This window comes from Montipora capricornis, chromosome 2, assembly GCF_036669925.1.
Source record: "Montipora capricornis isolate CH-2021 chromosome 2, ASM3666992v2, whole genome shotgun sequence".
NCBI lineage: Eukaryota > Metazoa > Cnidaria > Anthozoa > Scleractinia > Acroporidae > Montipora > Montipora capricornis.
Genome location: NC_090884.1, coordinates 32,598,028 through 32,613,129, shown reverse-complemented (window position 1 = coordinate 32,613,129; position 15,102 = coordinate 32,598,028). Strand labels below are relative to the sequence as shown.

Below are 15,102 nucleotides of genomic sequence, written 5' to 3'. Positions count from 1 at the left end.
ATGGGAAGAGCGAGTGCTGTGTTTGGAAACGTGAGGAAGAGACTGTGGAACAATCGACATGTGTCTATCAGTGTGAAATGCAAAGTGTACAGAGCGACGGTGCTGGCGACTCTATTGTACGGTGCTGAAACTTGGACTGTCTACAGAATGCAGGTAAAAAACCTCCACGCGTACATGATGAGACACCTTCGAGCCATAATGAACATCTCATGGAAACACAAAATAACCAACATAGAAGTGTTGAATCGAGCTGGTCTACCATCAATGGAGGACATGCTAATACAGATGAACCTGAGGTGGCTCGGACATGTTGAGAGGATGGACCACGCGCGTCTCCCTCGGCAGCTACTCTACTCACAGTTATGCGAGGGCAAATGCAATCAGGGTAGACCAAGGCTCAGATTTAAAGACACTGTAAAAAGAAACCTGGAGAAGCTGGACATAGACGGCCGTTCCTGGCAGTAGAAGGCTAAGGACAGAGCTGTGTGGAGGAATCTGATCAGACCCAAATGAAACAGCCATTGTCACCCACGACAGGCTGCTATGATGATGAATTAAGGGTTACGGAAAGCTGGCTTCTCGTCTGGATACAAGGAGGAAAGGTTACGTTTATACAAACGTTGGTTATATTTTAAACAGAGTTAACTGAATAGAGTGTAATGTGAAGTGCTAGATTTCTATCCCATATGAAACATGTGAGCGTTAGCCCTACTGATGGAAATTGGTCCCACACAAGGACAGAGAAAAACTCTGACCAGGGTAGGAATTGAACCCACGACCTTCGGGTTAGATCTCCGTCGTTCTACCGACTGAGCTACAAGCTCAGACGGGAGCAGGCCGTGGGAACTGAAGATGTTCAAGTCACGACAATGAACATGTATAAGTACAAGGAAAGGTTACGTTTATACAAACGTTGGCCGTGTAGCACTTATATTTTAAACAGCGTTAACTGAATAGATACCCGGCTACCCATCACACTGCCTACCCTTCGCAGAATCGTCGGTTCCGCTGTTCACGTTTGCCACACACATGATGATATTCATTTATTCAGAGCCATGAGCGCCCTGGCTTTCTTTGTCTGCACGAGGATTGGTTCAGGGCGCAACCCACTGCTCAACTTCACCAGCTTACCCAGTTGGTAAATAATTCACGGGCAGTTAAAGCCCTAACGTTCACCTTTCTAAACTTTAAGCATCATTACAAAGAGCGTCCTTTTTCAGTCCTGATCAGTCATCAAGAATTATTCTGTCCTGTTGAAATTTTACTGCAATATTTGTCCCTTCGAAGGGGAAAGCCTGGGTCCCTCTTTGTTTTGGCAGATGGCTCACCAGTCACCAGATCATATTTTACAGCCAAGCTTTCCATAGCCATTACGTGCTGCGGTTTTGACCCATCCCCTTACCATGCACATAGCTTTCGTATCGGTGTTGGCTCATACGCTGCAGATGCCGGCATGTTGGATGCACAAATTATGGCATTAGGGCGTTGGAAATCCAATGCATTCTTGAAATATATTTGCACTCCATCATTAACTTGAATTCACTCCCTCATAATATCCGATCATTTCATTCTATATCTATATTTAAAGGCTTACTTAAAACCTGGCTTTTCAAACAAGCGTACCCGGACTAGTTATTGCCATTGAGTTGGTGCAAGATTTTATGATAAGATTACAAAACCTGTGTTATCTCATGGGTTTATTCTATTGTTTATGTGGTTATTCTTTTATGTTTTTATCCTTGTCTATTAAGTAATGGTCCGGCTAAGAAGCAGGCAGCCCAGCGGCAAAAGTACTTAGAAGCTGCTGCTCCAATCGAGGCATCTGATTGGCTAATATCGGAAAATGTCGAAAAAAGATGAGAAAAAAATGAAAAAAAAGCCTTTTTTGGATTTCTTCTTCCCCATGCCCTTGATCTCTGTCTCTCGGCCAAATTTGGGCATTGTTCTATGCGCCATTCGCCAATCGGCAAATGGCGCATAGAATCTTGACGATATTTACAAACATAGTTTTTGAAGGCATAATGATTTGTTCTACGAAACAGAATCTAATTTTTTAGACGGCAAGTCGATTACATTTTTCATTGAAATTCAAATTTCGCGCTTTTAGCTGCTTACACCAATGGGAACAGCCGAACTTAATTTGATTAAAAATGTTGGCACATTTTAACTAACCGACGCTATTGCCGCGGGCTATTGTTTTTCTGCCTGCTTCTTAGCCGGACCATTACTTAATCATGATATTTTTATTAATTATTTCACTATATCCCTTTTTATAAATACATTCTTTGTAAATATTTACTTATATTCTTATGTACATAATTTTATAATCTAGTTTTTAAGTTGTCATTGTAAAACGGTTTTGAACCTTGGAATTATCGATATTATTATTATTATTAGTATTATTATTATTATTATTATTATTATTATTATTATTATTATTATTATTATAAGTTATTCACTTTTACTAAGGCTTTTTGAGGAATGTCAAGATAAAAAGGTGAAAATTCTTTGGAATACTGACTGGAGATAGGCCGCTTCATTCGTTTGCTTTGGTTAGTCTATAAAGCAAATACAGTGTAGGGCTTTTTACCCAATATTCTTTTCACGTTTTTGATTCCTGTACTAGGAGGAATGGATTTATTTTTTGTTGTCGAATGTCATTGACTTGACCTATCACATGCCATTTTTTTTATGTTACGCTAATTGTCTACTTAAAAAATTTACTACACGAGAGCGCGTTGGATATGAGAGAGACCACTGAGTATTGTCCCCGCAGAGGCCTTCTAATTTTATATTTTTGAAACTTATTTTTTTTTGCTTGGTTTCATTGTTGTTTTTGGTTGTTAAAGGCTTTTTCTAATCTTCTTCTCCCGTTTTTTGATTCCTGTACTTTGAGGAATGGCGATAGAATCCCCAAGCAGTGCCGTTGCTAAGTGGGTCTTGTGAGCGCTCTGGGCCTGATTGCCACTTCTATGTTTCTTTTTGTTGTCGTTTACACAACCTATTACATATTTATTAATTTATGATCTTTCATCTCCCTGAGAGGGTAAGATAATGGCTGGTGTTGGCTCACAATGGCCAAATGAACACACTCAGAGTGTCTGTAGACTGTCACGTAGTAAATAAATCCGAAACCGTTCAAAGAAAGAAGCCAAGAAAATGAAATGTTACAAAAGACTAATACAAAAATATCTGCTTCAAGTCTCAAGTCTGGTCGGTGAATTGTTTATAAGTTATTTGCCGAAACATGTCACTCATTTTTACAGAGCTTTATATGGAGACGCCATGTTAAGTTGAGAAAGCCCTACTTCATGGAGTACCCTATGGAGTACCTAAATGGAGTACCCTTAGATCATTTATTGGTGAACATGGTGCGGCATTTAGATGCACGTACCTTTATTTATTTCGAGTTTTGCAGCTCTCCGATTGTTACAGATCGATTCAGTTCACGAATTGGCCGCCATCTTGAAATTTCGTAGATATTTCATGTATCCTTTATTGTAGTGTATTTATTTTTTTGTGAATTTAGACAAATATGCATACAAACCCTTAATTAAACCCCTGTATACCCATATAGACCCGTGTATGCCCATAATATACCCATGTATGCCCTGTAGTATAGTGTATACCCACACATGCCCATGTAAGTGCTGCCCGTGTTTACCCATATATACTCATATGTGCCCCTGTATACCCACATATACCCATTTGTAATCTGATGAAATTACCGTGTACAAATAAAGTTTTCCCTTCCATTCCATGGAGGCATATATGGGCATACACAGGCCTCAATGGGTATGCATGGGTACTCGCTTTTTATGAACATTTGTCTAAAAATACACCATATTAAGGGATACACGAGATACCTACGAAACTTCAAGACGGCGGCCAATTCGTGAACTGCATCGAATTGTAACAAAAGGTATGAATATCTATATACCTCGTCATGTTGATGAAGTATTCAATTTGACCAATAAATGATTTTTAGGCGTACTCCATTTGGGTATTCCATGGAGTAGGGCTCCACGTTGTTACGAAAAATAGCATTGCGTGACTAGCGTTACTTTCTAGAGGCTTCGCGAGAGTTCGTAGTTTGTTTATATTTAGGTTTGTACGTAAGCGTTTCTAAATCGGTGTGTTTTGTAATCTTTCTATAATTAGATTTATTACTAATTTAGAAAGTTCTAGAAGTTTATTGTCAGAGTATATAAGTAGACGAGTCCAAGCGGAGTGTTTTTTTAACTAGTTTTTCACAAGCGAAGAGAGTTGGCGTTGGCCGTGTTTAGTCAAGTGTGACAGAAGCTGTGTGCATTCAAGTTGGCGGAGGCCGTGTAAGTTTATCGAATACGTGTTGTTAAGAGTTTTACTTCGTGGAAACTACGTTCATTTTGGAATAAATCTTCTTGTTGTTGTTCCGACAACCCTGCGTTCAGTTTAGTTTGCAAGCTACCTTTCCTCAAAACATTCGAACTCGTAACACACGTTTTGTCCTCTCCCTATTAAGTTGGTGTCCCTCGAATGGCCGCGAATGAACAAAACATCTGGACCTCTGTTTGCGATAAAAGCCCTCTCTTTTTGCTCGTGAACTGAACTAAATGAGCATAAACATGTCTTCTACAGCTTTTAATGCTTAATTTGCCAAAAATCACAAGGCAAAACCGTTTTTTGAACCAGACAGCTTTATCACAGTTACTGTCTTGGTGTCACGCAAGGCGAAATTTGAAAATTCCAAATGTTGTATTATCAAAACGAAAAACGCTACGGTGCCTAAAACTGGTAACAGATTTACTTCTAAGTAATTTTTTACCTAGTATGGATTAAAAAATCAGAAAACCTTGCAGGTTTGATTTTACAATTTGATGACGGCATGTGAAAACACTCTATTGATAAGCCTAAATGCCTGGCACAATGGCCGATTGAACACACTGGTTCGATTCGCAAAATGTTTGACACAATGGTCAGTTGAACACACTGGTTCAGTTCACATGTGTTGTGCAAATGTTTTGGAACGACTGAACAAACTTGTTCGCAAGAAAAACAGATACATGGGAGTATTCGTTCGATGCAATATTAAATGCTTACATGCAGTAAAACTCACGAGACCGGAGCAAGATCTAAAAATTACTTAGACAATTCTCCTTTCCTTTAAAGCTTTCCGTTCTCAAGGAAAAATCTTGTGTCCACATTATCAAATACTTTCAGAAGTGAGGTTCAATCATCGCGGACGAAAAGGATTTGCTATAGCTTATATTGTGAGCAAAGAGTGGTCTAGCGCGCGCTCAGAGAAGAAGACAGAAGACTGAGATTTCTAACCGCCGTACGGGAGTTTGGAAATACTGAAAGGAATAAAATTGGAATCCCGAAGGGGGGCTTAATTTAACATCTGTGGGGCACATTTGTGGCTACGAACGACGTAAATACAGCAAACCATCACGTGATCAGAGTTGCTTCGATGGCTCTTACTCCCTTCCGGGGCGCGTGGCTCGAGTTCGAGGCGCGATGGTTCTGGTTGTATCATAACGCGATTCTTATCGAGCGGGTAATCTACTATCCCTGGGGTATGAACATTTGTGACTACGATGGAAAAAAAAATTAACTGGATTATTACCGTGATATGCATCCCACGTAATAAAGCTACATTATTTAATTGTCTTATTTTTGTCGGATTCCTGCAGCCCCGCGTGGATTCGTGAAAAAATCCTACAAGCGCGTGGATTCTTGCAAATTTCTACAAGCGCCATAATCGTTCATTATTGTTACTTTAGCCATAGCCATTGAACTCCACGTTGTTTTTGAAGTACTTCATTTGGGCCCAGTAAACTAGCTTCAAAATGCAGCACCTATCTAATTTATCAGGGGTCGGAAGGGAAAAGCATAAAGAACTTTACGCTCTCGCTGTCGCCAAGCGCAACTCCAGTCGATCAATACTGATGCACGTTTCGAAAGCTCTCAACGACGCATACCATAATAGGTGTTTTAGGCACCCCTTTAAGTGGCAGCTCCACATACAAGAAATGAGGTTAGCTACGTTAGCTGGGTTGGGAACACCCGCCTGGTATAATGGCTTTGCCATGCTGATGAAGCCCAAAAAGTGCGAAATAGCACTTTTTCCTCTTGTCTTAACGGCAAATAAAGAAGCAATTCAAGTTTTAGTTGGTGAAAACAGTTATTTTGGGAGCTAAGGATTGGCACCATTATTATGAAAAGGACCCAGATCCCTTCCAAAAACAAATGGATCGCGATTTTAGGCCCCAAAACGGTCTCGAGAAGAGATTTCTCTGGACTGCTCTTTGAAGGACGGACGGTGACCCTCTTCTCAAGCCCGCGTTTTGTGTTATCCAGAAAAATGGTTTTGTTTTCGTTATCATGTCCGCTGGATAGGTGTAACGCGTGTCTTGGAAATCACGTTTCACTTGCTCCATGAATAGGTGCTAGAGGTCATTTGCTTCCATTTCATTAGGGAAGATTACGCTTCAAAACGAGACGGAACTTAGGTAACAGAATGATCGTTGAGTACAAAAGAAAGTGCAAACATTAAGTGCATAAAACAAAGCGAAACTCATCACTGAGAACAATGCTTTATTTAAAATTCTTACAAATAGCATTTCACTAAAAGGAAGTAATATAACTGAGAAAAGAAAATAAGGAGTCCGAACCGCCACAATGTAATTTTTTTGTCACTAAATTTGTTCCGCCACAACTTATGTGATTTGCCACTTCTGGTAACTTCTGCTTGTTTGTTTGTTTGTTTTTTGTTCTTATTGCTTCTTTGTTTTCCTTTTTTTTCTGGTATTTATGTTAATTTTCATGTTTTTGTTATGTGTTTTCTTTTTCCTTTTACCGTTTTTTTCTTTTTTTTTTTTAATTCCTGTGTTTTCCACTCTTGTTTTTGGTTTTTTTATTTTCTTTCTTTTTTTTGTTGTTGTTGTTTTTTTTTTTTGTTTTTATCTGAAAAGTCTACTGATCATCCTTTTCATCCCTTTGGATTGTTGAGAGACGACACTAATGTTCTATATTGAGGAGAGATAAGTTGCTTCCCCTGGCTCCTTCTCCAGCTTCACATTTGCTTTCTCCTCCTCAGTTTCATTGTATTAGTGTTCACCATCATCAACATCATCATCATCATCACCATCATCACTATAATTGCTGCTATTACGTTTCAGTTATTTTTCCGTCGGTGTCTGCAATATAATTATGTTACCTCCCTCCTCCTTTACCTGGGCTTGGGACCAGCAAGATATCACTGACATTGGCAGATCTATCCTGGCGGAGTTGTAGGTATAGAAAAAGTCCAGTTGCATCTCAAGTTTTAAAGTTCATTCACTCACAGCTTGGTTGCTGGAAAAATGGCGTTTTCATAAACTGGTCGACTGCATCAACCACAATTTTCTTCGAGGAAGTAGTGTTTCCGTTAGAGTCGTGATCATTGTAAACTTCATTGAATCGTTGTTTCACGTGCTGGCAAAATTCCTCCTGAAAACGAGATCATAAGCTGGTCAGAACGATGATTTTGCATCAGTGCCCAGTTGTCCAAATAGTGACGGAAATCATTCATATGTATTTTGTATCTATGTTAATTTGGAATAAGGAGGATAAGTCTGATACCCGTCGTCACAACCTTGAAGAACCCGCATAAGACTTTTATCCTAGGTTTATCCTAGATACTAATGTTTATGATTGGACAGGGTTTTCTTATTTTTTTGCACGAGCGAGTTATTGCAAGGTGCATCGAGCTGTGGTATCTTTCATTATGATAATGATGATGACGATGATGACGGTTATTGTTATTATTATTATTATTATTATTATTATTATTATTATTATTATTATTATTACATTTTCGCACAGCCTGTCACATGATACTGGGTTAACCCTTGGAGCAAGTTGCTACCCGCAACCTCAGGTCCTAGGTCTCCTTAATGTCCAACACGCTCCTAAGAATTCTTGCCGTCCCAAATAGAGCGGTTTTTTTGCAGTACTTCTACCTGTATCACTATTCCAATCTTTTTCAAAAATTCCTTTAGTTTTTGTGACACAGTCTCCAGAGCGCTAAAGACTACTGGGACAACTTCCACTTGTCTTAATGTCGACCTTACCATAATTTCCCCTTCAAATCTCTGTACTTAATTTTTATTATTATTATTATTATTATTATTATTATTATTATTATTATTATTATTATTATTATCATTATCATTATCATTATCATTATCACAGTCTTTGCTGGTGCCCCTTTTTGTACGTCAGCTGGGCGCAAACCATGCACATGGGGTATCATTTGTTCAAGTCAATAATTCTGTTCAGATATTATTATTATTATTATTATTATTATTATTATCATTCGCATATTAATTGTATCAATTTTATTTTGTGAATAATCTTGAATTATGAATAAAGTTCATCATCATCATCATCATCATTGTTATTATTATTATTATTATTATTATTATTATTATTGTTGTTGTTGTTGTTTTTATTATTATCATTATAATTCTTGTTAGCAGGTGAGATATCACACTAACCAATGAAGACCAGTGGAGGGGTTTTAAAGCCCAACAGCGGCCCAAAGATACCCACCAGCTTTCAAAGTACAAAAAGATTTGCCTTGTGTACGCTTTGATATCCCTACAAACAGCACGAAAATAATATCATAGCCCCTCAGGTGGAGAACTTCCTCAATCTCATTGTCCACTTTGCTCAAACTAACATAACTGCAGGCTCCTAGCTTGTGAGGGCAAGTATACTTGCACTCTTATTGAGAAGCAAGTCAGACCAGATGATCTTCTCTTTCGAACGGCAATTTCGAATTTCACAGATAGGGATATTAGCACCAAAGAAAAATTTTGCCACTAGATCATCAAAGAGGTCTACTTTTCAGACAGTAATAAACAGTGCTTTGAAGTAGGGACATGAAGCATACACAAGGAACAAGGATGCTATTACTTTGTCAATATCTCCTTAATGAACCTTCATGACCACTGCCAACATAAAATATTTGACGACACAGAATAAATTGCCTGGCCTTAGGCATTATATCTACTTGAAGACAGAATATTAATTATCAAACAAAATTAAACAAATTGAAGCAATGAGAATTCCACAAACGAAGACGTTAAAATAGTATTACTGATCACCTTTCAAGACTAGACCCTCCGTGATGGTACACTGGGTTGCCTGTGGTACGTGCACCGTTCCAGACAATTTTTTCCAAGTTGGGGGGCCATTAAGAAGACCATTTAAGGGGCCACCCAGACGTCTTACCAGCAGAGGCCCTTTGGCTCACAGGTCCTCACACATTCGTACGACGAAACAGATTCTTTTCTGGGGTTAAAAACCTGGCTACCAGCCTTTTAATTAATCATTTGTAGAAAGACGAAATTCCTGTCCTCTTTAGAAAAAATAGACACGCATTGCTTACGTTGGTAGTGAAGTAACACAGCGATTTATTCCATATAAAATGCCTACTGAGCTGTGTGTTGTCTTCCAGGAGATTCAAGTTGTCCTTGCGTAATATGTAGCTCTAACAGTGCACGATATTGTTTTGGTATTGTCTATCATTGTAGTGCCATGGTAGAAGTCTTGGGTAAATAGCCTGAGAAGACATGTGGTTACTAGCAAACTACTGAACCCAAAAAGATTGAAGAAAATAAATGGGAAGTGAGAAACATATGCTTCTCGGGTGACATGTTGATAATTTTCAACTTCTTTCAGCACAAGTTTAAGCGTGCCCTCTGGCTGTGACTAAAAGTGGGACGGGGACGGGGACGGGAACGGGGACGTGGGACTTGGGACGTGGGGACTCGGGGACTCGGGGACGTGGGGGCGTGGAGACGTGGGGACGTGGAGACTCGGGGACGTGTGAACTCGGGGATGTGGGGACGCATTTTTACCATTTGTTTAACTTTTCATCATATTTCACAAAATCTTCGTCTGTTGATCGTAACTGCGTTGTACCCCGGTTTACGTTCCTCGTTTGTATGATGTGAAACAGAGGTCTAGTAAATATATATAGTATAGTTTATTACTCGTCTTTATAAAAAGGTGACTTTCATTATACTACTATCAAGTTACATAGTGGAGTAATTTAGCTAAAACGAAGGGACAATTTTTTTTTTGCATGAAGTCCTTATTTGACATAGGCAACATGAACGAAACGTTGGTATGACCATTTCTCAGATCATTTTACAATTCCCCAAGTATATCGAGGCTTGAACATTTAAAAGTACTTCCACTTTCTGCATCCTAACCTTTTTATTTTAAATTATGCATTTCACTCGTAGTTGTCTGTCACGTCACATTTCTTGACTGAAGACGTCATAACGCTTGTTTTTGAGATTGGGGGAACGTTTACCCTAAAAAATTCCGACAAAGTTTTGCTTGAAACTGCTTAAAGCTACCATTAACGTATAATTACATTTCAAGTTAACGTCGATTGGATAAATGTTTCCACGTAAAACAAAAATATGCCAACTTATTCGCTTGGTCAAGCCTTAACACACAGAAGCGTTATTTAGCTACTGGCCCGGAGACGGTACTTTAGGAATTTCTAGGTGGGGGATGTGCCGCTAGGACCTTGGAACCCTTAGCCTAAACCAGAGCTGGTTCAGGTGAATTTTGCTACCCCGTACCAGAGTAAACTCCCCAAACCCTCCCTATCCTAGAGTAACTGTCTTTCAGAAACTACTGAGGTCACTAGCACAGTCTAGCCAAAGCAAAACCTATACCACAATCGCTTCTCTCCCAAAAAATGATTCATTTATACTTGAAGGCGGTAGTTTCTAAAGAAACTGTGGTGCTGTGTCGGTGGAGAAGTAGTATACAAAAATTTGGTTTTATCAACTTTCGTTAGTCTAGATAAAATCTTCAACTAACTGGTCAGTTCCGTGAAAAATTGTATCCAATTCTAGAAACAAACGCTCTGATTTATATATCCTATCCTGGAGCAAACTGCTTGGAAACCATACCCTTCACAGCGGCACATACCTATATAGTTCATATATGGCAGTACCCCCCTCCCCCTCCTGGGGGGCTTCTGGCCCTCTGATGACGAACATTTTCGACAACATCAACGGTGACAACCCGAATCAAAGGTAACAAATTGAACAAGCGCCAGGAAAGATGCAGTCACAATGCCGCCAACAAGGACATTGGCACGGTATTTAAACTTCAGTTACAGAGAAGGAGTCATAAGGCTCAAGTTTCTGAGCAACAACAACAACAAACGCTGCAACGTGAAATTTCAGCTGCAGTGTCAGCAATGGGCCATTAGGTCTTCTGCTATGTTTCACATTCGAGCTCTGTGACGGGTGGCGAGAATGACTTTTCGAGAATCCAGTTTTTGAATTTCGCTGTGTATTTAGCTGGTACTTGAAAAGCAAAATAACACAAGCAATTCAACTTTCTTGGCGATGTTGTCCCATTTCTGAAATTCTATACTTCGAAAATGTGTCGCCGCGTCCCCACATCCCCGAGTTCACACGTCCCCGAGTCTCCACGTCCCCGCGTCCCCACGTCCCCGAGTCCCCGAGTCCCCGAGTCCCCACGTCCCAAGTCCCCGTCCCACTTTTAGTCACAGCCGTGCCTTCTGAGCATCTGACAGCTTTGTAATACTAAAGTTTACTAAAGTGAAGCATCTGTGTCAAATGATGGCAAGATACCGGGTTTTCGTAAGTTTCTTTTTCTGTCAAGTGTTATAAAGTTTGACAATAAATGAGCGAATTCAAAACAAAGATCACAATCGCCCACCATTGTTTCTGCAAAGTCAAAATTTACTCTCCAAGACGAGGTTATTTATCACCAGGTAATTCCATCATTTTGGAAATAGCAGCTACTTTATTATTCATCGGCGTCACAATTTTTTGCTGATTTTGGGGCTCATTTTGTTGAACTCAAGCACGCTTCCAACAGACCTGTTTATTTTCGTGACTTATGCGCTACCACAAAATTCTCCCCCTATCACATTTCAACACATGTATGCAAATTTGTTAAGCTCGAAAGTTACACATCATGATAAGTTTACAAAAGCTGGAAATTTAACAGAAATCTTTGCCAGCGAAACATTTATTGAAACAAACAACATATTTGCGATTAAGAGGCAAGAAACCCTTCCTATTCCAGTTGCGTGCGTGCAAACGAAACACACAATCACAAAGAATATATGCAATTAAATAAATTTTTGACAGTTCACATCAAACCCTTTTCAAAAGAACCATGACGGTAAATAATAAAAGACAAAGAAACAAGCTTTCATGCAAATAATTTTTCACTGTCACATTTCCAATTTTTTTTACCTTTGCTGAGTTGAGTCTTAAAATGAATGAAACTTGCCGGACAACTTAGATGCGACCTCAGTAAACACAGTGATGCATTCAAGGCGTTCGATTCCTTCAGTGTTTGTTAAATCCATGAAAGAATTGCCATTTGACTTCAGTGTTGTATATAGTACCAAGCTAAAGCTTACTTGATAACCAACGGCGAAAAATGAAATTGTTGTCTAAGACCATTACTCGTCGCTTTAAAGATTTCAGGTATTTATTTTTCATCGCCTAAGTTGTTTATCCAATTGACGTTCCATTCTTGAGCTCCATAAGGGCATATTTTGTTTAAAGATGCACTAAAACCCCATTTGCGTTACAATGACTTTCAACGCCATTCCAGGTTAATAATTAAATGTCCTCCCGTGTGCACCAGAGAAATCTACGCATTACCCCAGCCCCGTCAAACCTAACAAAATACGCACAGAAGACTGTATGCACAAAGACACCACTAAGCAGGGGAGTGATAGGCAAGACTTTTACCGACACGGAAAAAAATAAAACGACGAGACGCTACGCAGATTCCGACTGGCTTTAGCAACCCAGTAATAATCTGAGAGTGTGTTGCATCACGCACATGTATTGTGTTAAGGCCCGTGCAAACGCTCGCAACATTGTTGGCCAACAAGACGCAACATTGTTGGGCCCAACATGTTGCGAGCGTTTGCACACATGTTGTGTGTTGTTGCGTGTTGTTGCGAGTTGTTGGATGAAGTTTGAAACTGGTCAAACTTCATCCAACAAGTCGCAACAACACGCAACAACACACAACATGTGTGCAAACGCTCGCAACATGTTGGGCCCAACAATGTTGCGTCTTGTTGGCCAACAATGTTGCGAGCGTTTGCACGGGCCTTTAAACTCAATATCTTTGACAGCCCGAAATGCATGTGCATGTTAAGTCTATTTTGGTATTTCGCGTTCGATTGTTAATTCGCAAATCCAGATTTACCAAGCGAATACGTATTGAATTGATGGCAAGTAGAATGTCAAGTATCCACAGCAAACATTCTCGATCGTACAACACATCGCTTTAAACAGACCTTGTAACAAATATATAGGAGGTTGCTTCTTTATGTTTCCGGTCTCGGTTGACTAGAATCGTAGTAAAGGTAAACGCTGAAAAATATAAATGCCCATCGATGCTTACCTAACATTCTAACAGTTTTTTTTTTTTTCCAAAACAGTACGTGGTAAAAGAGAGTCGAGGTTTTTATACTTGTGTTATGCAATATTCAGATTTGAATAATTAAAGAACTTCAAGCCTAAAGTGAAAATAAAATGGTTTCGCGGAATACCATTTCATCCTTCGAAATAAAACGTATATTTGTTGCACACAAATGTTAAAAAAGCTCTTCAGCCATGCAGTACTATTCCTGATATTATATCTTACCATTGATACTGGTCGTTTCATTCTTGAGCAAATCTCAGTGGAAAAAGACTTCAAAACTTTTGGCTTTTGGCCACATTCTTCCTTCGTCGTTTCAGTTTCTGCTATAACCTCACCAACAATGATAATAAGAAGCGCCAGCTTACTCCATGCGTTTGATAACTTGTCACCGATTTCCGTCCCTGGATCATTCATAAGATCCCGTAAGTTCTTCCTCAATGATTCAACAGTGTCCTTGTCCAATACGCCGTCCGCTACCTTCGCTAGATATTCAGCGACGTCTTCAATAATGGATTTGGCGGACAGACAACTTTCCTTTTGATACAGCCCTTGTCTCTTCTTCGCATAGGTATCGAGAACAAATGCAAGATCCCTATTCATCTCATATTTTTCCAAATTAGAAGCAAGTTTGTCTCTCTGAATAGCACGCAGAGCTTCCTTTAACGAACCGACGTCTCTCCATGAGATCTTTCCAGTGCGTTCAAGTGAGCTTAAGGGGTTTCTCGGAGTATATTCGTCATATAGATCGTCAAAGTAAAACCATAAATCTTCTCGCTCGCATTCCTTTAAATCATTGTTGATATTGATGAGAACAACTTTGTATTCCCGTCGAAGTTCGTCAGCAAGGGTGTTTTGTGACGTTGACATGATGGCGGTTGTCATTGATGGCGGTTCGGACAAACTCTGTGTCATTGTACACAGGGTTTATATACCACTACTGAAATACGTAGTCATCATGTGACGACTGAATCATCAAGATGTCACATGGGTATCATGAGCGCGTCGCCTGAACTGTTGCAACTGTTCGAAGTCCATGGAAGTGTACAAAAGTTTACGTCATAGATGTCAAGTGCTTTGTATGGGGTTGTATTCAGTCGTTGTTTGTGTTTTATTGCTGAACTGAAAAATGCACTCAAAAAAGGTTTTTTATTTTAAAATCTAAGTACGGTATCAATGAATAGGAGAAAGTTTCATTTAGTCACTGTTTGGTTCACTATTCCAAGAATGCCGATTCCCCCCCCCCCCCCCCCCGGAAAAGAAAGGTCAAATGCCCCTCTACGTTGACAGTTTACACCGCCAAACGCCCCACCGGTTAGGGCCACACAAAGCGTCAGATACCCCACCCTCCGTGCAAAAAGCAATTTTAATTGAAGTAAAAAGACTTAAAGAACTACTTCAAAAACCTTTCAGTTCCAGCGTTAGAAGCCGTTAACCGTTTTAACGAGTTAAAGCACTGTCGTCATCCTTGTATGTTAAATTCCCTATTAGTTCATTTAGGCGGAAGGCTGTTATGTATCTTTTTGATAACACACTAAGTCACATAGAGAATGAATTATGTCGTATTCATCATGTCGTGTTGTTAGAAATTTGCTGCCTTTTCCTAAGGCGCGTAGCTTC

General features: G+C 39.6%; 2 protein-coding genes across 2 annotated transcripts; one reads left to right on the top strand and one right to left on the bottom strand.

The window, feature by feature from the left end:
• On the top strand, positions 1 to 465 carry LOC138037166 (uncharacterized). The gene has a single exon (XM_068883153.1). It carries the CDS (start codon positions 1 to 3, stop codon positions 463 to 465), a length of 465 nt encoding a protein of 154 aa, XP_068739254.1.
• A 6,097-nt stretch (positions 466 to 6,562) lies between these two features.
• LOC138018845 (uncharacterized) lies at positions 6,563 to 14,377 on the bottom strand. The gene is made up of 2 exons (XM_068865524.1): positions 13,708 to 14,377; positions 6,563 to 7,473 (listed from the first exon to the last, which is right to left on the bottom strand). Exons 1-2 carry the CDS (start codon positions 14,365 to 14,367, stop codon positions 7,321 to 7,323), a joined length of 813 nt encoding a protein of 270 aa, XP_068721625.1. The 5' UTR covers positions 14,368 to 14,377; the 3' UTR covers positions 6,563 to 7,320.
• Between the last annotated feature and the right edge of the window lie 725 nt (positions 14,378 to 15,102).